Source organism: Martes martes, assembly GCF_963455335.1.
Source record: "Martes martes genome assembly, chromosome: 18".
NCBI lineage: Eukaryota > Metazoa > Chordata > Mammalia > Carnivora > Mustelidae > Martes > Martes martes.
The window spans coordinates 38,850,648-38,870,485 of record NC_137906.1 but is presented as its reverse complement, the minus strand read 5'-3'; the positions used below and the strand labels follow the sequence as shown (position 1 = coordinate 38,870,485).

At 61.7% G+C, this 19,838-nt stretch overlaps 1 protein-coding gene across 1 annotated transcript; it reads left to right on the top strand.

Annotated features, from left to right (window-relative positions):
• The first annotated feature begins 2,585 nt into the window (after nucleotides 1-2,585).
• Nucleotides 2,586-12,275, top strand: GREP1 (glycine rich extracellular protein 1). The gene is made up of 27 exons (XM_080830592.1): nucleotides 2,586-2,636; nucleotides 2,880-2,912; nucleotides 3,024-3,077; nucleotides 3,518-3,550; nucleotides 3,750-3,791; nucleotides 4,644-4,676; nucleotides 4,770-4,829; nucleotides 5,517-5,546; nucleotides 5,626-5,658; nucleotides 5,742-5,777; nucleotides 6,004-6,033; nucleotides 6,116-6,148; nucleotides 6,955-6,990; nucleotides 7,424-7,453; nucleotides 7,547-7,579; nucleotides 8,614-8,673; nucleotides 8,796-8,828; nucleotides 8,908-8,937; nucleotides 10,227-10,268; nucleotides 10,384-10,416; nucleotides 10,836-10,895; nucleotides 10,978-11,007; nucleotides 11,098-11,157; nucleotides 11,307-11,420; nucleotides 11,689-11,733; nucleotides 11,833-11,886; nucleotides 12,110-12,275. The coding sequence occupies exons 1-27, from the start codon at nucleotides 2,600-2,602 to the stop codon at nucleotides 12,133-12,135; spliced, it is 1,140 nt and encodes a 379-aa protein (XP_080686718.1). The 5' UTR covers nucleotides 2,586-2,599; the 3' UTR covers nucleotides 12,136-12,275.
• Nucleotides 12,276-19,838: the final 7,563 nt, after the last annotated feature.

Below are 19,838 nucleotides of genomic sequence, written 5' to 3'. Positions count from 1 at the left end.
AGCACTCGTGATGGATGAGGGGTGGGGCTGGGAGAAGGCCGGGCTCTGGAGTCCTGCGACCGAGGGAGGTGGGGGCTGGCCCCCTGGGGTCTGCCGGCTCAGCCTCTGCCCCTCACAGCTGGGGGGCCTGGGTGAGAGGCCCCACCCAGGAGAGGCGCTTAAAGGCCCGAAGGGTGTGTGCCCTCCCACTCCACTCGGCATCATGGGCACCTGGGCCTTCCCCGCAGCGCTTCTCCTGCTCTGCCTGCCCTCGGAAAGCCTACAAGGCGGTGAGGGTGGGAGGCAGGCGGCTGAGGTTGGGGCTGGAGGGCTAGGGACAGCACTGGGCCAATGCTGGGGCTCTGGGTGTGTGAGGTCTGGGGGGCAGAATTATGGGGGGTTCAGGGATAGATGCCCGGTCCTTCTCCCTCTCCATCTCTGGGGTCCCCATCCTGAGTCTGCGCCTCCTTGCTCCCCAGGACTACCTCCGTTGTCTCTGGGCCCAGGGAAAGGTAAGTGGTCCCTGTTGGCACTGGGGTCAAGGAAGAGGGCCTGGTTTCTCTCCTACGGGTCCAGGAGATCTCTGGAGAGAGCCCCAGATGTCCCCTACCTAGTTCGGGGATCCCGATGTGGGGCCCAGGAGAGCACAGGGTCCCTCCCTGTCAGATACTCTTGTCCGTGGTTAGCTCGAGTGTGGGGAGCAAAGACACCCCACACCTTTGGAACCAGGGTGAGGTACGGCAGCACGTCAGCGGCAGGCGTGAGAACATCTCAGAGGAGGGGCTTGGCACTGGGTCTCCAGGAGGGTCAAGCTAGGACAGCGAAGAGTAAGGACATCCTGGCAGTGAGAAGAGGCGAAGGCTGGGGGGTAGACGGAGGTGAGAGGACGAGGCCGGTGGCCAGGGGGCTGGGCAGGTAGGGGCAGAGTGTCACTGACGAGTCTTCAATCCAGGGATCTGGGGGTCCTCAGGGTGGGAGAAAGGGCTCCGTCCTGAGACCTGACGTACCGTAGCTGCAAGAGAGAAAGGTGAGGGGGTGGGGCACAGGATGGGAGGGGTCCAGAGACTCTCCAGAGTAAGAATGGAGCGGGGGGTGGGGGGGTGGGGGGGGTCGTGCCCCTGCAGAAGGTGCAGGGGGATCTGCCCCCAGGGGTCCAGCCCGACCACCTCCCCCCAGGCCCCTGCCTCCAGGCTGCTCACCTGGTGCTGTCCTCACCCCTCCTGCGACCGGAGAGGAAACTGAGGCCCAGAGGGGGTTCCATTCGTGCTTGCACCGCAGAAGGGGCGGCATTCGGGTTCAGCCCTTTGCCCCCTCCTAAGTTAACCCCCTTCTCCGCAACCCACAGGCTTCGGGAGCCCCAATGGCTACAGATCAGGTAAAGCTGGCTGAGAGGATGAGCAGGTCCTCTCGTGGGAGCAGCTGTGTCCTCTGAATGAGGGTGAGGAACCCAGGCTCCCAGCCCCTCCCGGCCCTTCGGGCTCAACTTCCCGTCTTCATCTCCTCCCCCCGCAGGGTATGGCTCCCCCAGTGGCCTGGGAGCAGGTGAGAAATGGACAAATGGGATTTGGGGGCTGGGAGAAGCAGCCACCTCAAAAATATGTGGGGACAGTGCTGATCCCACCCCGCCCCCGTCCCCAGAGAAGTGAAATGTGACCCCTTCAGGCTGGTCTCCTTTTCCTCCTGTACACACTCCCCTCCCACGTAGGAATCCGGCAAGACAGCTCTGATGTCATCTCACCTGTGTGCCCCACCCCGGACACCCCCAACTCTTTCCTGTCCCTGCTTGTTGTCCGTGCTGCCCCCACTGAGCCCCGTGCAGTGTGGTCAAGTCTGGCTCACTGCATGTCCCCTGGGCCGACTGAGAGCGGGCTCCAAGGCCTCCTTGCCCGTTCACCAACGGGGCTCTCCACCTCTGGGAGGGGCAGATAGGAGCTGAATTCCCATAGGCCTGATGCTCAGAAGCAGCAGGGAGGGTCCTGGGCCCCTCACCTAGTCCCTGGATCTCCCCTGGCTTCTGAGGGAAACCTGCCCAGCCCCAGCTCTGTCCCCCCACCTTTCTCTCACACCCTTTATCTCCATTTGTCCCCCCAGGATTTGGGAACGGGAATGGGCTGGGAGCCCAGCCAGGTGAGACTGGCGGGTTCTGAGGGTCGGTTCGGTTGGTTCTATCTGCCTCCCTCCCAGACCTTAGAGGGAAGGATCGGGCTTTTTCAATGACTGAGGCAGGCGGACAGGGAGGCTTCCAGTCTGCCATTTCTGGTGTGGTCCAAGGGTCCTGTACCCCCACCCTAGCTAGCTAGGACTCCAAACCTCCCTTGTTCATCCCTCCCGCTCCCTATGGGTCCTCCAGCTCTGACTGGCTACAGAACAGGTAGAGGTGAGCCCAGGGTCATTGGGAGCTGGGGTCAGGATTCTAGGTATTCCAGAAATGGGATTTGAGACCCTCACTTGAGCCCCATCTCCCTCTCAGGCACAGGAGGGGGTGTGAGAACCCAGAAGCCAGGTGAGCCCCCACCCTGTTTCTCCCCTTCTCTGTCTTGCCTCCCCTCTCCCTGTTATTCCCTTATTCCCCTGTGACCCCCTCTTGCCCTATTCCCCAGGGTTTGGAAATGGGCTGGCAATGGGGACCTTCCCAGGTGCTGTCGTCGCCCAGCCAGGTAAGGTGGGAGAAGAGCTGAGGGCTGATAAGGCTGGGCGGGCGCTGGGAGGGTCTTTTCCCAGGCTCCCCCAGGGCAGAACTGCTGACTCGCTGGGGGAGGGTAGAAGAAGGGCACCCCTCTTGCACCCCCGTCTCAGCTGGGACCCCAGAAGCCCTGTGCCTCACCTCTCGTCATGGCCTTGGAGCCCCAGGAAGGGGCTGGGCCCCTGGGACTCCCTCATCCACACATCTCTCCCCCCAGGTTTTGGAGGGGGTGTGAGACCCCAGAAGCCAGGTGAGGTGCCCCACCCGCGCCCGCCCCTCTCTCCACCTTGCCTTCTGTCTGGCTCCCTTTGAAGCCCAGCCCCCTCCCTCTTGCTTATTCCCTCTGGCTCTGTCTCCCCAGTATATGGAAATGGCCTGGGAGCTGGTTCCTTCCCAGGGCTGGGAGCCCAGCCAGGTGAGGACACCTGGAGCCTGAGCCCGGGGAGGGAAAAGCGGGAGGACGTGTAGAGTTGGAACAGGACAAGTAGGGGAGAAAGTTGGGGGTGGGGCCGTGGGGAGGGTGGGAAGCCTCTCCGTCTCTCCCCAGGCCTGGGAGGGGGCTGGATCCTCAGAAGCCGGGTGAGGGGGAGAGCAGCCCTCTCTCCATGTCCCCGCCTTGGGCACGTGTTACCCCCTAAGGGACTCCTCTCTTCACTGGGCTGCTGCTGTCATTTCTATGGCCTGAGCGTGGTCTCAGAACAGTCTTCCCGATTTCCAAGCCCTTCTCGGGGCATGCTTCCTACAAAGAACAGTTGAGGGACCCAGAGGTCCTGGGTGAGGGCGGCGCGGGTCAGGGGAGCCCCCCAGAGCAGCCACACTGGCCCAGCTCCAGCCCCGCGCTCCCTCTCTCCACAGGCGCTGTGGCTCAGAATGGTGGCCAGGCACCAGGTACGGGGTGGGGGCCGGGGGGCAGAGGCGTGAGTGTGGGGCTTCAAGGGAGCTCCGGGGTCTCTCACCTGGTCCCTGGCCCTTTCTCAGCAGTTGGAGGGGGCGTGAAACCTCAAAAGCCAGGTGCGCTGCCTGCTGTCCCTGTGTCTCTGTCCTCTTCCGCCTGGCCTCCCCTTACCCCCTCCTGCTGTCTTCCCAGGACTCGGCAATGGGAATGGGATGGGACCCGGAGCCCAGCCAGGTAAGGGCATCTGGGCCGAGCTGGGGTTCTGGGGAGGAGCTAGGGAGGTCAGGGACTGGAGGGCAGAAAACTGACTCCTGGGGGGAGAGCAGGATGGGATGACGTCCACACGTGGAGCTCCGTGGCTCTGGGTGTGGCCCTAGTCCCTAACTGTCCTCCCCGAGCCCACTCCTCACACTGCTTTTCCTCTCTAGGCTGCAGCTGGCAATAGCCAGGGGCCTGGCCAGGCTGGGGTAGCTTGGGGCGGGGGCACATGGCTGGAGAGGTCAAGGTCCCGGCCATGCCTTGAGTGCAAGCACAGGGTCTCCTAGGGGCTCCTTCATTCCACCAGCATTCAAGTGTCTGTCCTGGACCAGCCAGCACGCCCAGTCCTGAGGGGCTTTAACCTTGTAAAGGCCCACACCCTTGGGGTTTTAAGGCAGAGAGAACCACCCTTGGCTCCAGGGCTGGGTAGGAGGACTGGAGGCTGGGCTTGGAAGTATGGTGGCAGGAAGTGTGGGGTTTAAACGTGGGCCAGAGGGCAGCTGTGGGGACAGGTCTGAGGGGTGGATCCCTTGCAGCCTGCCTTCGCAGCCCCTCTCCCGTCACAGGCTCCATGGCCCCCTCCCTGACTCTGGTAGCCAGGCTGAATGGAGGGATGTGTGAGGGGAGCGGCGGGGAGGGATCCGGGCAGCAGGGTGGGGGAACCCGGGGGCCTGTTTCAGCACCACCCCACTTTTCCATGTCACCCCCTCCCCCCAGCAGATGTCACAGCTCATAATCGCTTTGGACCAGGGGTAGCAAGGGGATGGGGTTGAAGCTGGGACCCAGGGCTGGGCTTCTGGGTCCCTCACCTGCTAGTCTCTCCCCCAGGCTTTGGAGTGGGTGGAAAACCCCAGAAGCCAGGTGAGCCCTGTTCTTTGTGTCCCCGTCAGTGTCTCTGTGTCTGTGCTCCCAAGCCCCAGATCCCCCGTATTCCCTCTTGCTCTGTCTCCCCAGGATTCAGGAATGGGAACGGGCTGGGAGGCGGCGCCTTCCCGGGAGTAGGAGCCCAACCAGGTGAGGCTCTGAGGCTCTAGGAGCGTAGGGGTCACTCGTGGTGCCCAGGCCTAGTTAGGATCTGAGGGAGCAGGAGGGGCTGGGGGGGACACACAGACAGCCTCCTGGCCTTCCCTCTGCCTGGGAGCCACGGGAGACCCGCCGTCCACCGCTGCCTCTCCCTCCTGGTGTGAGCAACACTGGTTCGGCAGCCCACCGGGGGCTGGCCAGCTGAGAGACAGGCCCCCCTGGAGCCTGGGGTGCGCTGGGACAGGTGGACAGGAAGGGAGTGTGAGCACAAGTGGCCAAGGGGCTCTCTGGCTGGGGTGGCAGAGGCCAGGGGGAGGACCGCTGGCTGGGGCCCGCTAAATGGGTGGGTGCTTGAGCTGAGGCCTCCAAGAGAGCACTGGAGAGGGCAGCGGCTCTGGAAACAGCTCAGAGGCCAAGGTGGCAGGAGCGAGAAAGGAGCTGGTGCTTGGGGACGTGGAGCCGGGTCGCCCAGTCGGCTGGCCTCCCCCACGGGCTGATGCATGTGGTGGCAGTGACAGCTGTCCAGGAGGGACCCAGGCAGTGGGGGTGATGTTCAGGTTTCCCAGGGAGTCGGGCCCCAGGGGGAGGGTAGGGGCTCCACTGGGTGGGGGTGGCCGTCCTCCAATTCCAGGGGGAACCTCAGAGAGAGGCTGGCCCCAGAGCCCCTCTTGCCTGCAGGTCCTGCAACTCAAAACGGCTACAGACCAGGTAGGCACCTTCTAGGGCTCTGAGGACACCTGGAGACGGGGACGAGGCTCTCATCTGCCCCCCCCCCTGTCTCCACCAGGCTTTGGAGGGGCTCTGAAGCCTCAGAAGCCAGGTGAGCCTCACCCCTGCCTGTCTCTCTCCACCACCAACCCTAAGCTCCCCTCTCCCATTCACACAGCCCCCTCTGTCCCCCAGGACTCGGGAACGGCAACGGCTTGGGAGCCCAGCCAGGTGAGACTGCTGGGGTCTGGGGGTCAGCATCTGGGCGCCCTCTCCCACCTCCCTCCAGGCCTTGCAGGGGCAGGATTGGTAAATAACGGGGGGGTGGGGGTGCTGAGCAGAAGCGTCCAGGATTCCAGCTTTCGGGCTTGGCTCTGAAGGGAGCACCTTCACCTCTAGGTCAGCTCGACACCCCCCCCCACCCCCGTCTCCCAACTCACCCTTCCTCTTCCCACAGGCCTGGTGACCCAGAACGGATACGGAGCAGGTAGAAGCAGGGTGGGGAGGACCCTGGGGAGGCCTTGAGGTGGGGCTTCTGGGCCCTTCACCTGCTCCCGTGTCTTCTCCAGGCTTCGGGGGGGCCGTGAAGCCCCAGAAACCAGGTGAGTCTGGCCCGGTCTTGTCTGTGTCCACGGGCCCCCTGAAGCCAGAGCACCCCCTCCTCAGGCTCCCCGTCCCTCTCTAGGATCTGGGACCCGCTGGGAGGCATGGCCATCTCCGGGGCCTGGGCCCAGGCTTCTCTCAGGGAGAGAGGAAGGCGGAGGGCTGGCTTCCTCGAGGCGGGGAGATGGAAGCTTAGCCTGTGGCCGGGGCGGCCGGGGCAGGGAGGAGGAGAGCGCTCCCTTGTACCGCGGCCTCTCCGCCCCACACTCCCATGCTGACGGCTCTGTCCTGCCTCCTCCCGGACCCCTCCAAAACCAGCCCTTCCTGTCCAGCCCCGTTTGTCCTCCCCTGGATATGGTAACAGAAATGGACTAGGAGGGGCACCTGGGTGGCTCAGTGGGTTGAGCCTCTGCCTTCGGCTCGGGTCATGATCCTGGGGTCCTGGGGTGGAGCCTGCATCGCATCGGGCTCTCTGCTCAGCGGGGAGCCTGCTTCCCCCTCTCTCTGCCTACCTACTTGTGATCTCTGTCTGTCAAATGAATGGAATCTTTAAAAAAAAAAAAAAAAAAAGGACCAGGAGCCCAGCCGTGAGGGGTCCCGAGGAGTTGGGAGAAACTGGGGGCACAGGGGACCCTGAGGAGAGGTCTGGTGGGTGGACATCAGCCCCACCTCCCCAAGCCTGGGGGGGGGGGAGGTAAAACCCAGAAGCCAGGTGAACCTCACCCCTGCCTGTCTCTCTCCACCTCCCCCAAACCCCCGAGCTTCCCTGCCCCCATTCACACCCCTATCTATCTGTCCCTCCCAGGATTCGGGAACGGCAACGGGCTGGGAGGCCAGCCAGGTGAGACTGCTGGGGTCTGGGGGGTACAAGTCTGGGCGTCCTCTCCTGCCTCCCTGGCGGCCTTGCAGGAGGAGGGCGGGTTAGCCCGGGAGCAGCTGGACACCCGGTTCTGGCTGGGCTCTGAAGGGGGACCGCTGGCCGTTCCCCCACCTGAGCCAGCCCCAAGCCCCTGCCCATCCCTCCTCCCCGCACGGGCCCTCCAGCTCCCAGAGGCTGCAGAGCAGGTACTGCGGGGAGAAGAGAGGAGGGGCTGGCGGGGAGCACTGGTCCTCACCCAGGCCCTGTGGGGGCGGGGGTTCCTGCCAGACTAGGTGAGGGCGGGGCTGGCGGTTAAATGGAAGTGGCAGGGGGCCCAGGGGGCCCAGGGGCCCGGGTTTCCGGCTCCCCACGACCCACCCCGGCCTCCCGTACCTGAGCCTCTCCATCTCCACAGGCCCTGTGGTTCCCGTGGGCTACGGACCAGGTAGGGAAGCGGGCGCTGGGGCCAGACCCCGGGGTTCTGGAGAGGCCCAGAGAAGGGGAGTAGGTCGCTCACCTGTCCCCACCTCTTCTCCAGGCATCGGTGAGGGCGGGAAGCTGCAGAAGCCAGGTAAGGCTTTCCTCCCCGTGAGTCCTGTGAGACGGGGGCTTCTGATAAGATAGAACTATTTGGTCTGGGGCGCCTGGGTGGCTCAGTGGGTTGAAGCCTCTGCCTTCGGCTCAGGTCATGATCTTAGGGTCCTGGGATCGAGCCCCACATCTCTGCTCAGCAGGGAGCCTGCTTCCCCCTCTCTCTCTGCCTGGCTCTCTGCCTACTTGTGATCTCTCTGTCAAATAAATAAATAAATTTTAAAGGAAAAAAAAAAAAGAACTATTTGGTCTCCAGGTCCCGGCACAGAGCCCCTCAAAGCCTAGGAATTTCCTAAGTGTGGAGACCGGTAGAGTGTCTTTTGTTATGTTAATGGTGACTTTTGGAGAGCCCCTGTGTCATCTAAGGTTGGGGCTGCTTGCTGGGGGCACCCAGCTTGGGATTGGAGGGTTGGAACTTTCAGTCCCTCCCTTTGACCTCCGGGCAGGGGCCCGGGCTGGAGATGGAAAGGGTCGCCAGCCGCGCCTGTGTAAGGGAGCCTCCCGGAAAACCCAAAAGGGCCAGTCGGGGAGAGCTTCTGGGGTGGCGGGTGACCCCTTGGAGGCCCCTCCAGCCTTCCCACGCGCCTGGCCTCCGTGTCCTCCATCCGCTGGCCCGCAGTGCCAGCCTTTATAAAGAGCCTGGATTCTAGTAAGGAAACCTTTCCTGAGTTCTGTGAGCTGCTCCAGCGAATCGGTCCCACGCAAGGATCTGGGTTCCTAGCCAGAGGGTCAGACGTACCGCTGGCAACCTGGGCTGAGGGTGCTTGAAATGAGGGGGTGGGGGACTGAGCCCTTCACCTGTGGGGGTCTGAGGCCGTCTGCAGGTGGCTGGTGTCAGGATTGAGGCATGTTGTCAGACACCCAGCTGGTGTTGGGAGAATTGCTTGGTGCTGTGGGGAAGTTCCAGAATTGGGATCAGCGTCAGAATCAGGCCCCCACTGCTCTCCGACCCCAGAAACTGTCTATGCCTCTCACTGCTTTCCCCCTTCCCAATCCACACACCCTGTCTCCCAGTTTACAGGAATGGGCTGGGACTGGGAGCCGGAGTCTTCCCAGGCCAAGGAGCCCAGCCAGGTGAGGGAGGCGGTGGGGCGGTGGGGGGGGCAGGGCCCCAGGGGGTGCAGAGTTGGGTCCTGGGAAGAGAAGGGGCAGGGTGGCATCCAGCTGTCACTCAGCCTGTTTCTGTCTCTCCCCAGCCCTGGGAAGGGGCATGAGCCCTCTAAAGCCAGGTGAGCCCATTCCCGCCCCTCTCCTACCCCTCCCTGAGGTTGCAGCTGCCGGAGCCCTCACGCCTGCTTTTCTCCCCAGGCTTTACTCCAGGACTGCAACTCCCAGCAGGTGAGTGTGGCGGGGGCTTCAGAAGGGGGGGACTGGGCTCTTTCTTGGGAGCTTGAGGTCTGAAATCTGAGGGGGCCTGTCTCTCCTGCAGCTCTGGGAGGGGGTGTGAAACCTCAAAAGCCAGGCAAGTGAGAGACCCCCCCATCTCTATCCTGCACCTCAACCTGCCTCCTTCCAGAACCCTCCCCGCTAAGTTACTACCCCTCACATCCCTGCTTTTTCTCTCCAGGATATGGCAACGGAAATGGGGTGGGGGCCCAGCCGGGTGAGGCTCCTGCGGCAGGGCTGGGGGTGAAGGGAGATGCACCAGGAGAAAGGCAGGAGGGATGCTGCTGGAACACAGAGGGTCTGGGTGGGCCAAGAGCAGGAGCCATGTTAGGTGGCTGGGTCCCCTTGTACCCCAAGTACCACGGGAGTGGGGCTTTCTCTGGCCCAGCCATGGCCTCCCTCGGAAGCTGTGTCTGCCCTGGAAGGCATTATGGGCTGGTGGCTTGGCCAGGCTGAGGCCGGGAGAGTGGTCTGGGGCAGGCGCTAGCCTGGGTTCACTGCCCTCCCCCTTCCTTCCCCATCTAGGTCCCTGCCATGGGAGGGTCCCTGCACTGCTTCTCCCCAGGGCTCCCACTTCGGGGGTCCCTTCTGCTAAAGGGGGCGGCGGCTGGGGCCCCAAATCTCAGCCCTCTCCCCCAGGGCAGAATGGCAAGTTCCCAGGTCAGTGTGGAGTAGGGGGCCGGGGATGGGGCACCAGGGGATCCCTGGTCCCAGGAGGGGCTGGTTCTAGCTGGGCTGCTCACAAGCCCCCAGGGCCATTCTCTAGCTAAGACAGGCTTGTCACCGAGAGCCAGCTGAGGGAGAGCCTAAACTCTGGCCCTGAGACCCCACTGGACTCCCATTATGGCAGTTCCCCCCGCCCAGGGGCAGGCTGCAGCATTCCCAGCCCTCCCCGCCCTAAGCTCACTTCTGTCCCATGGCTTTCTTCCTAGCACTGACTCCTGCCATCCAGTGGGGGCTGAAACCTCAGAAAGCAGGTGTGACTCTGTCTGCCCCCTGTCCCTAGCCCAGATCAGGGTCACTCCTCCGTCATCCTTGGGCCCCAGTCTGCTGCAGCTGTCCAGGCTCCTAAGGCCAGGAAGTCCCTCCCTGAGTCTACCCGTAGTCTCTCTTGCTGCTTTCGAAGCCCATTTCTTCTGGTTCTGTTCCCTGTCGATAGGGAGTATCCCTTCTTCCTCCTCGGTGCCCTTAAGGTCCATATTTGGCCCCCAAGGAGTTAATGGCCCCCATTCTCCTCACAGGATACCAGCCCCTGAATGGCTATGGACTGGGAACAGAACTGGGTGAGGAGGCCCTTCCCCTTCCCTCCTCTCCGGGGCCCTAGCTCAGGAAGAGGGGAGTCGGAGGTTTTATCTCCCTCTGACTCCTCCGTCTCCGCCCCCATTCCCTCTGTCTCAGGCTTTGGTGGTGGCCTCAAGCCTCAGAAAGTTGGTGAGCCCCCTGGGCCCCCAAGGGTGCAAGCTGGTATCTTCCCTGCGGCAAGCCCTCTTGGGCTTGTGTCTTGCCCTGGCTGGCTCTCTCCTTGAACCGGCACACATCCCGCCTGCAGCAGGCCATAACGCCGGCCAGAGGCAGGCCAGAGGCAGGAGTCTGCTGAGGGTCAAGTGCACACCGAGGTACGGTCTCAGGGTGCAAAGGGAAGCTGGCCAGAGGGAGGCCAGGAGAGGCTTCCAGAAGGTGGAACAACAGAGTTTGCCCAGGGTTGGTTGGCTGAGCATGGGGACCGTGTGCGTGAGGCCCTCTCTGGGTTGCCTCCGAGTCAGTCTCTCTCTGTGTGCTGCCTCCTGTCTCTCCACGAGCTGGTCACCAGCCCCCCCCCCCCCAGCCTTTCTTCCACTGCTGTCTTGCAGGTTTTGCTTATGGGAATGGTCTGGGAGCTGGGGTCTTCCCTGAGGCCCACCTGCAGCCAGGTGCCTGGGAGTGCTGGGGTGGGCTGGGGGGCCCTGGACTGAGGGGTTCCTCCTGTCTCTGACCTTCTCCTCCCTCCTCCAGAGTTTCCAGGGGCCAATGGCTTTAGGAATGGTGAGTCGGGGACAGAGGACAGAGTGCAGGGGCTGGGGGCGGGGGCGGGACATCCGGGTGCTGGGCAGGAATCACTTGGATTTCTTGCAGGGTACGGGGAGGATGCACCCGTGTACCCCAAAGCAGCAGTTCCAGGCTCTGAAGGAAATGGTAGGAAATGAGTGTTTAGGGGGTGAACCCTGGTAAGGGATGCGGGGACCAAGCCAAGAGGGCAGGGACCTGAAACCCCAGGGGGCTTGCGGGTTCCTGGACGTCTGGTGCTGGCGGGCGGGGCACCCACAGTGGCTCTCCTTCTGCAGGTCAGGCGAGGGCCCTAAGGGGCTCTTCTTGGCCCTCCATGCAGCCTTGGGGGCTTGCCTTGAAGCCTGGATACGGGCCTGGAGGCACATACCCAGGGGTCGGGAGCCAGCCAGGTAAGGGGGGATGTGGGAGAGTATCGTGGGGCTGTCAGGGCTGGCTGTAGGGAGCTGGGTCCTGGGCCAAGACACACCCAGAGCCCTGCAGAGAAGGCGTGGGACAGGGACAAGAGGGATTAGGCAGGAATGGATGGGGTTTGAGGAGACGGTTGGAGCTGGGGACACTGAGCGTGAGCCTGGACACGAGACCAAGACGGGGAAGTGACAGACACCACGTGAGGGCCACTGGGGACTCAGTGCTCCCACCTTCTGTCCCTTCCCCCAGCGACCTATGGACAGCTGAGGCCAGAGCTGGGCCCTGGACCGTTTGGTGAGTGGCGGTTTCCCAGGGCTCGGGGTGAGGCTGGGGAGGGCAGGGGGGCTCTAAAGTCCCCTGGTGACCCGGTGCCCTGGCTGATCTGTGCCTTAGGCAGTCCTCCAGTGAAGAGAGACGGCAGTGGCCCACTGGGAAATGGCTATGGAGGTGAGAGGGGTCACGGTGGCCCTGTCCCCCACTCGGCCTGTCCACCATGGTTGCCCCTCCAGGCTGCACTGGGGCTGTCCGGGCCCTTGGGAGGGACAGGACACTCTCAGGTCACCTGCAGGTATCTGCTGAGTGATCTTAGAGACCAGAGGCGGGAGAGGGTGCAGGTCCCCTGGGAGGTGAGGGGGGGTCCAGACCTCACCAGGGCCCTGCCTTTTGCCAGGCCACTGTCCTCTTGGGAAATGCTGAACACCGAGGCCCTTTCACTGCCCACCCTGAGAGCCTCTCTACCACAGCCGTGTTGGGCGAGGACGGCCGGATCCTGGGGTTTGGCTTCTGGCCGGGGGTCTCTGCGGGCTAAGAGCATTAATAAAGGCAGCACGCTACCCTGTTGGCCTCTGTGTGCTGTGCCGGGGCGGGGCGGGGGGGCGGTTCCTGGTTGGTGTGGGGGCAGTCCAGGCTACCACCTCATTTGTCCGGTTCCACAAACGGGACAGCACTTTGTCACAGTGTCGTGGGGGACACATCCAAGTTAGGGAGGGGACTGGTGCATTCTTTATGTCTACATTTATAACCAGCTTATTAGTTATTCAAGTAAAAATCTTTCTCGATTAAGCCTTCCACTTGCTTCCCAATGTTACTGCACTGATCAATTTTATAATTTGATATAAAACTCACTTTCACATTCTCTGAATCATGTTCAGTTAGATTATGGGTTTGAGGGGTACCTGGGTGGCTCAGTGGGTTAAAGCCTCTGCCTTCAGCTCAGGTCATGATCTCAGGGTCCTGGAGCCCGCTTCCTCCTCTCTCTCTGCCTGCCTCTCTGCCTACTTGTGACCTCTGTCTGTCAAATAAATAAAATCTTAAAAAAAAAATTGTGAGTTTGACAGATCTGACTCCCCCCTGAATATTTAGCATGCCTTACAAACCTGACTAGCTCAATTCCCTTAGACACTAGCATCTCCTTGATCTGCAAATCCAACCAGTAACTTCTTCCTAAGCACTTAAGGGGCTCTTGGAAATGAATAAATCAGAACTTTAATATCTCAGATTACTGAACACTTTCAAACGTCTTGAAAAGCCAGTCACTAATCCAGTATCCATATTAGTGCTAATGGATTGCTGCTTTTTCTTATCCTGTGATTACAAATTTGCTTGCCCAGAAATGCGGAAGCAAAGGACTCTTTTTACCTGGGTCCAGAACGGAACTTGTACAATTGGCGATTGACCTGCCACTCTGAACTTTTCTTCAGAGACAGGCCAGTCCCACTCAGCCACTCAATGGACTGAGCCACCCAGGCGCCCGATGGACTCTACCTTTTTCACAGAACTTGGTTAAGCCTCTGCCTTCGACTCACGTCGTGATCTAAAGGTCCTGGGACCCAGTCCCTGCTTAGCCGGGGATCTGCTTCTCTCTCCTTGCACCTCTCTCCCCGATGATGCACACAGCTCTCTCTCTCCCTCAGATAAATAAAATCTCTAAAAAATATATCCAAATAGTCTCATCTTCCTCTGCCCCAAGGGGGTAGAATAAATCACATCTTTTTACTGGAGTTAGAAAGAAAACCAGAAGACAAAAATGGAGCGACTTAGGCCAAGTCCCCAAATGGGAGTCTTAACACCTAAATTAATTGCAGTGCCCACCTCTCCCAGAAAGTCTCAACCTGTCAGTCAGGGATTTTCTGGTCAGCACCAATGAGTTAGGGTCCCATGGGCTCTCACTATCCACCCCCACCCAAAGGAAGATGAGGTAATCCACCCAAGACAGGCCCCCCCAGCAAGAGAAGGTGACTTTGCCTGGAACAATCTCTTTTGCTATAACTCCCTCGTCCCCTCTCCCTCCTTCCATGCTACACAATTCCTGGCAGCTCCCTTCTATTTGAGAGATCAGATGCTGCCCGATTCTTGAATCACTTTAAGTCGATTAAATCTGCAAATTTACTCGGTTGAATCTTTGTTAACACTGGAGAACAGGATTGCTGGGCATGGGGCCACCCAGCGGACTGTCTCAGTGAAGGCAATGGGTGATAGCCTTCCTAGCCCACCTAGACATGTTCTGTTATTTTAAAAAAGGTTTCTATATTCCGCCTTTAAAGAGATTGATCATTCTCTCCTTTTTCCGGATTGTCACCCATCTGTCATTCATACCCTCTGTTAAGGGTAATGTAAATGCTCCGTGTCATCAAATTCTGGTTTTGAATGATCTTTTCTTAAAGATAATTGAATGGGAATCTGCTTAGGTCTTTTTTTTTTTTTTTCAATTTTAGAAAAGATTTTGTTTATTTATTTATTTATTTGACAGAGAAAGACACAGGGAGAGAGGGATCACAGGCAGTGGGAGTGGAAGAGGAAGAAGGCTTCCAGCTGATTAGGGAGCCCGATGCGGGGAATGATCCCAGGACCCAGGATCGTGACCCAAGCTGAAGGCAGACACTTAGCGACTGAGCCACCCTGGCACCCCTCTGCATAGGTCTTGACCCACTCCCAGGCGTCTCATTCCAGAGTCCCCCAAGGGCAAACCTCCTTCGTCTGCGCGCGGCTTCCGCGGCTGCACCCTAAGGCCAGGTGGGGGCGCCAAATGCACAAGTGCAGTGCCTGGTCGCTGGGTTGGTGGGAGGTGGGGCCTGTGGGCCTGCGGGGCGCCGTGATTGGTTGGGACCCTCACAGAGAGCGCTGCCGCCTCTGATTGGCCGCCCGGAGCAGCTCGTGCCCGCCGGCGGGCCCCACGCGAAGGCAGCCCGCGCGCCGGCCGGTGATTGGCTGGGTCGGTCCCTGCGCGGCGCGCGGCCGTCCGTGGGTAGGACCGTCGAGGCGGGAGGCGGGCGCCGGGCCCTGGCGCGGGCGGCGGCGGCCAAGCTGGCGGCGCGGCTGCCCCGCTCCCGCTCGAACCCGCGGCTCGTCCGCGCCCGCGCCCACTCGCGGCTGGGCCGGGCCCGCGCGTCGCTGTCGCTGACCCCGCCGCCCGCGCCGTCCCTGCCGCACCCGCCGCTGCCCGGCCTGCCGCCCGGCCTGAGCCCCGCGCCGCCGCCGCCGCCCTCGGCGCTCGCCCTGGCGGAGCTGCCGCCTCTGCCCGCGCTTCCGCTGCGGCCCGAGCCCCTCGCGCCCTGGGGCCCCGGCGCCCACCTGGCGCTGCCGGAGCTGCCGCCCGAGGCCTGCGTGCCCGCGCCGCCTGCCGCCGCGCTCGCGCTGCAGGACCTGCCGCGCCTGCCCGCGCCCGCGCCGCCGCCCGCGCACCTGCCGCTGCCGCCGCTGCCCGAGGCCGCCGTCGCCGCCACGCCCGGGCCGGTGGGCGCGCGCGGCCGCCCCCCGCTCGTCGCCGAGCCGCCCCCCCAGCCGCTGCCGCCTCTGCCCGCGCGGCCCGCGCCCTCCAGCCTGCTGGCGCCGCCCGCGCCCCGCGCCCCCTGGCTGCTGCCCGCCTTCCCCCCGCCGCCGCCCCCGATGCCGCCGATGCCGCCGCCGCACCTCTTCCTGTCGCCTCCCTGCTGACGGCGCGGCCCTGCCGAGACCGTCGACCCCGAGGGGCTGCGGGCGGGTTAGGAACCAGCCCCGCCTGGGACTGCCGGGCCGGGCGCCCTCACCGCCTTCCCCACACCGACGGCCTCAGAAAGCCTGGGTCAGAGCCTGGACTGCGCAAGAGGGAGGGAGTGTCCGGGGAGCCGCCCAGCTTTGGGGTGGAAGCACCAAGTCTAAAAATACATTCGTTTTAAAGAATAGGGTCTTTATTCCATTTTCCCCGCCTGCCCTACAGCAAGCCTCCTGCCGGGTTACTTGAGACCGTAACTCATCCCGTGTGCCGATAAGGGCGCGGCTTATCAGAGCCTTCTGGACAGGGAGGGGGGGTTGCAGGGGGGGGCGCCCACCGCACTTGGTTTGAGGAAATGAAAACAAGAGTTTGCAATGCCCTGACCGGGTCCGCAAAATGTCTCGTTTTCCCCTCTAAAACGAAGGGTTTGGGTCCCATCATAAGGCCCTGCCCCACTCTGCGTGTATGGCTTCCGGGAACCTGCCCGCGGCCTTACAAGTCGGGAGTCCGGCTGTGAACTGAAATCGATCCAAGGGTTCTTCCTGGGTGCCCCGGAAGAGCAGTGGTGCTGATGGCTAACCGATACTGGGCCCAGGAGCAGCAGCATCACATGCAAGGGCCAGGTCGTCCCCACCAGGGACAGGAACGCTCCCAAGGTGAGTCATGAAAGGAAGCTACTATCCCCCACCTTTGCCTGCCCTCTCCTTCATCCCCACCCTGCCAGGTTCTCCCCAGCGGCGCACAACCCCGAATAAAAGCTCCCTTTGTTACTCAGGTAGCTTGGTCTCAGGTAACCAGGCAGATGTCTTATCTCAGTGGGTCTTCTACAGGGCCAGAGTGGTATCGGGAAGCCAACTTGACCTTGGGCGACCTCCGAGAGCTGGGGATCCACCAGCAAGAAAGGCAGTATATGAATTTCCTGGGACTGCTGGAGCAAATCACCACAAACCGGGCCGCTTAAAATAAAAAGGATCTGTTCTCTCAAGGTTCTGGAAACCAGGAGTCCAAAATCAAGGCATTTAGGGCTGTCCTCCTCCCAAGGCTCTCGGGGAGGATCCTCTCGTGCCTCTCGGAGCTCCTGGTGACCCTGGCGTTCCTCGGCTCGCGGCGTTGTCCCTCCAGCCTCGGACTCTAGCTTCACCCCGCCTTACCCTGTGTCTGCGTCTCAAATCTTCCTGTTTTTTTCTTCTGACACCCGTCATTGGGTGTAGGGCCCACCCTGAATCCAGAATGATCTCATCTTGAGGTTTTTAATTTAGCTTAATTACAGCTGCAAAGACTATTTTCAAATAAGGCCATGCTCACAGGTTCCAGGGCTCAAGGCCTGGCCTGTGTTGGGGGCTGCCATGCAATCCATACGGGCAGTGTTCTCCCCCCGGGGAGCGGGGGCTGGCCCACCTCCAGAGCTGCCTTCCCAGCTTCCCCGAACCCTGTGTTTGACACCTTGTCTCTTGCTGACCTGGAGCCCTGGGTGCCCTTGCAGTCCTTCAGCAGGAGCCCAAGGCACTAAGTACCTTAATGACTCCCTTTCCCCTTTCTTGAATTAAGGCCGAGTTCCCACTCCTGCTGGCTTGCTTCCTCTACTGACATCCCGCAGCTCTCCTTTCCCCGCTATTGCTTCCTCTACTGACATCCCGCAGCTCTCCTTTCCCCGCCAAGAATCAGACTCTGAAGGAAGGACAAGACTGAAGGCTCGCTCTGAAAGGTCACAGCCTTGAGGTGAGGGGTGACCCCCACTCAGAACCCCAGATGGGTAACTGCTGCCAGGTGAAAGCTGACAGCACAGATAATAACGTTAACTGCTGCCAGATCTACAGAGTCTGACCAGAGTGAAAAGGCCATGATGCTGTTATCAAAAGACTCTCGTGACAAGTCAGGGCCTACAGTGACCCCCCACAAGGGGCGTGGGGTGCTCCCTGCCTGGGTAGATTCTTGTAGCGCCCCTGGGGGTAGGTAAGGCGGACTTCTCTCTTCCTTCATTTTGCGGCAGGGAAGCAGTGAGGTTACTGCACTGGTGACTTACCCAACAAGGTCTGACCCGTCCTCCCTGAGGCTGCCCACAGCAGGTGGGCGCAGAGCCAGTGAAGGGGCGGCGGGGTTGGGGTGGGGGGTCTGGGAGGGGGTCCTCCCCGTGTGATCAGAACCAGAGGCAGTCCCGTGCACAGGCTTTCTGGAGCAGGCTGCCGGGTGCCTGGAGGAGTGAGGGGAAGGAGGGAACACTGGCTGGGGAGGAATGGGGCAGGATGTGGCGGGGCAGGGGGGTTGTGGGCAAAGAGGCACTGGGAGCCCCAGGTCACCCTCTGACACTGAGCTCAGGGCCTTGAGGTCATGGTCTGGGGCTCCTTCAGGCTTGTCCCTGTTTTTCAAAGGACCTGTGGGCAAGTTCCCGTTGCGCTCTGAGCTTGTTTCATTGTCTGGAAAACGGGGGTAGAGAGCTGTCATGGGACCCCAGGGTTTGATCTGCACATTTTGGTTCAGGGGCCCAGGGAATCTGGCTTTTCTTTTCTTTTCTTTTCTTTTTAATTTTTTATTTATTTTCAGCGTAACAGTATTCATTGTTTTTTCACCACACCCAGTGCTCCATGCAATCTGTGCCCTCCCTAACACCCACCACCTGGTTCCCCCAACCTCCCACCCCCCGGAATCTGGCTTTTCTACCCACAAAGTCTGGGGCTTTGGGCACCTCCCCGAAGCGGAGGCTGGTGTTCCCTTGGGGTTGTGCAGTCCCCCAGCGCACCCCATAATCTTCTTGGCACCGTGGTGGCTCTCGGACCTTCAGTTCCCCTCCTTTGTCTTCGGGCCACACTTTTCTCTAACAGCGTGGTAGTTGTTGGGATTGGAGTTAACCCGCTTCCGCCCTTCCCCCACCGAAGCCCAGGGCGGGCTGCTTCCGCCCACCTGAGTGGCCCCACCTCACGGTCCTCCCACCGAACGAAGATCTGGTCCAGTTGCGCTACTCCCCGAAGCAGCGAGTGGAGTGAGGCCGTCCTCCCTTCCCCCGTGCCTCAGTTTCCCTCCACAGTCGCGTCTTGGGGCAGGTTTCCCTCCCACATCTCTTTCCGGGGCGGAAGCGGAGGCGGTGGGGGTGGGGAGTCCCGCGGACATTGAGGTGGTAACTGCGGGGAGGGAGTCCGCACCTCCATATCAATGGCATTCCAGCCCCACTGATGGTCCCTGCTGGGCCCCAACTTTAACCCTTTCGTTCCCGGATCCCACGCAGTCCAGGTGGCCCCGGGGACCCAAGAGAAGGCCTACGGAGGGCCGAGGGTGGGAAGCCTGTCCTGCCTGGGCGCCCTGGGAATCCACCCTGGGCCACTTAGCCCTCCTGCTGGCGGTTCCTCTGACCAGCCCTGCCGACCTCTCCTTGTTCTCCCACAGCCTGTCCCACGTTCACCCTCCCCGAAAGCTTTGGCTGGGGGGTCTGTGTCTTCAGCCTCTGAGCACCCCCTCCCATGTGGCCGGCCCACCCCTGGCAGCGTGCATGTCTTCTCTGCTGGACTGTTGACCTGTTGAGCCCAAGAGGAATTCGGATCTAGAAGACTGAGGGTCCTGGGTGCTGCCCCCGGGGGCGGGACACTTAGCCAGGGTGTGTGTGTGCAGCGTGCACGGGGCCTGTCACGACGCTGGGGGTTTAGAGCCGCGGTGGAACGGAGGGTCCTTGGCGCCAGGCCTGCCTGCAGGCTCACGGGCGACCTGGGCTCATCAGGGTGAGCTGATCTCATGAAACCCAAGTCTTTCTCTGAGCCTAGAGAGCAAAGAGACCCGGGGCTGGGCTGCCCAGGATGAGAGGCCCCGAGGGAAGGTTGCTGGGGCCCTCGAAGACCTGGGCTTCAGGTCCGCCTCGACAACTGCTTCAACCTGTGTGTCCGGATTCCTCCAGGCCCCCAGGCTTGCCTGTTTGCCCTTCTCCTCAGCCGCCCCTCCCCGGCGTGAGCTGCAGGGCCCCAGGCGCTGGATGAGCTGCGCAAACAGCCCCGAGGTTCCCCAGGATCACCGAGGCCTGCAGGCCCAGTCACGGGCCCCTTTGGCACCTTTCCACTCCCGCCGCGTCCGCCGGGCCACCGCGGTCTACCCCACAGCCCTGCTCTTGGGTGCTGGCCTCAGTCTCCCTTTCAGCAGTTCTCTCAAGATTTTTTTGGTCACTGAGCTTGCTGCAAGTCTGATGGAAGTATAAACCTCTCTCCCCTGCAGTGCTAAAACCGCACTCCCAGAAGCAGTGCCCGCACCTGAAGTTTAATCCCTTACAGATGAGCCCCCGCTGAACGGGCAGAGGCGCCCAGTGCGCACCACGCCCAGGGCCCTAGAGCGGTGCCTTCGGAGACCATGTCGGGGGCGGGGGGGGGCAGTGGCCCTGTTACCTCCCAGGCCGACAAGGGGTGTCCCCTCCTAGAGCAGACAGGCCGTGGGCCCTCCCTTCTCAGGGGGAGGT

What these genes read in the sequence shown, in the direction of transcription:
- GREP1 (XM_080830592.1), top strand. Translation starts at nt 2,600, where the DNA reads ATGGGGACCTTCCCAGGTGCTGTCGTCGCCCAGCCAG. An exon ending in CGGGCTGGGAGGCCAGCCAG is followed by an intron (nt 6,991 to 7,423) that starts GTGAGACTGCTG and finishes CCATCTCCACAG; the next exon opens with GCCCTGTGGTTCCCGTGGGC. An exon ending in TGAGGCCCACCTGCAGCCAG is followed by an intron (nt 10,896 to 10,977) that starts GTGCCTGGGAGT and finishes TCCCTCCTCCAG; the next exon opens with AGTTTCCAGGGGCCAATGGC.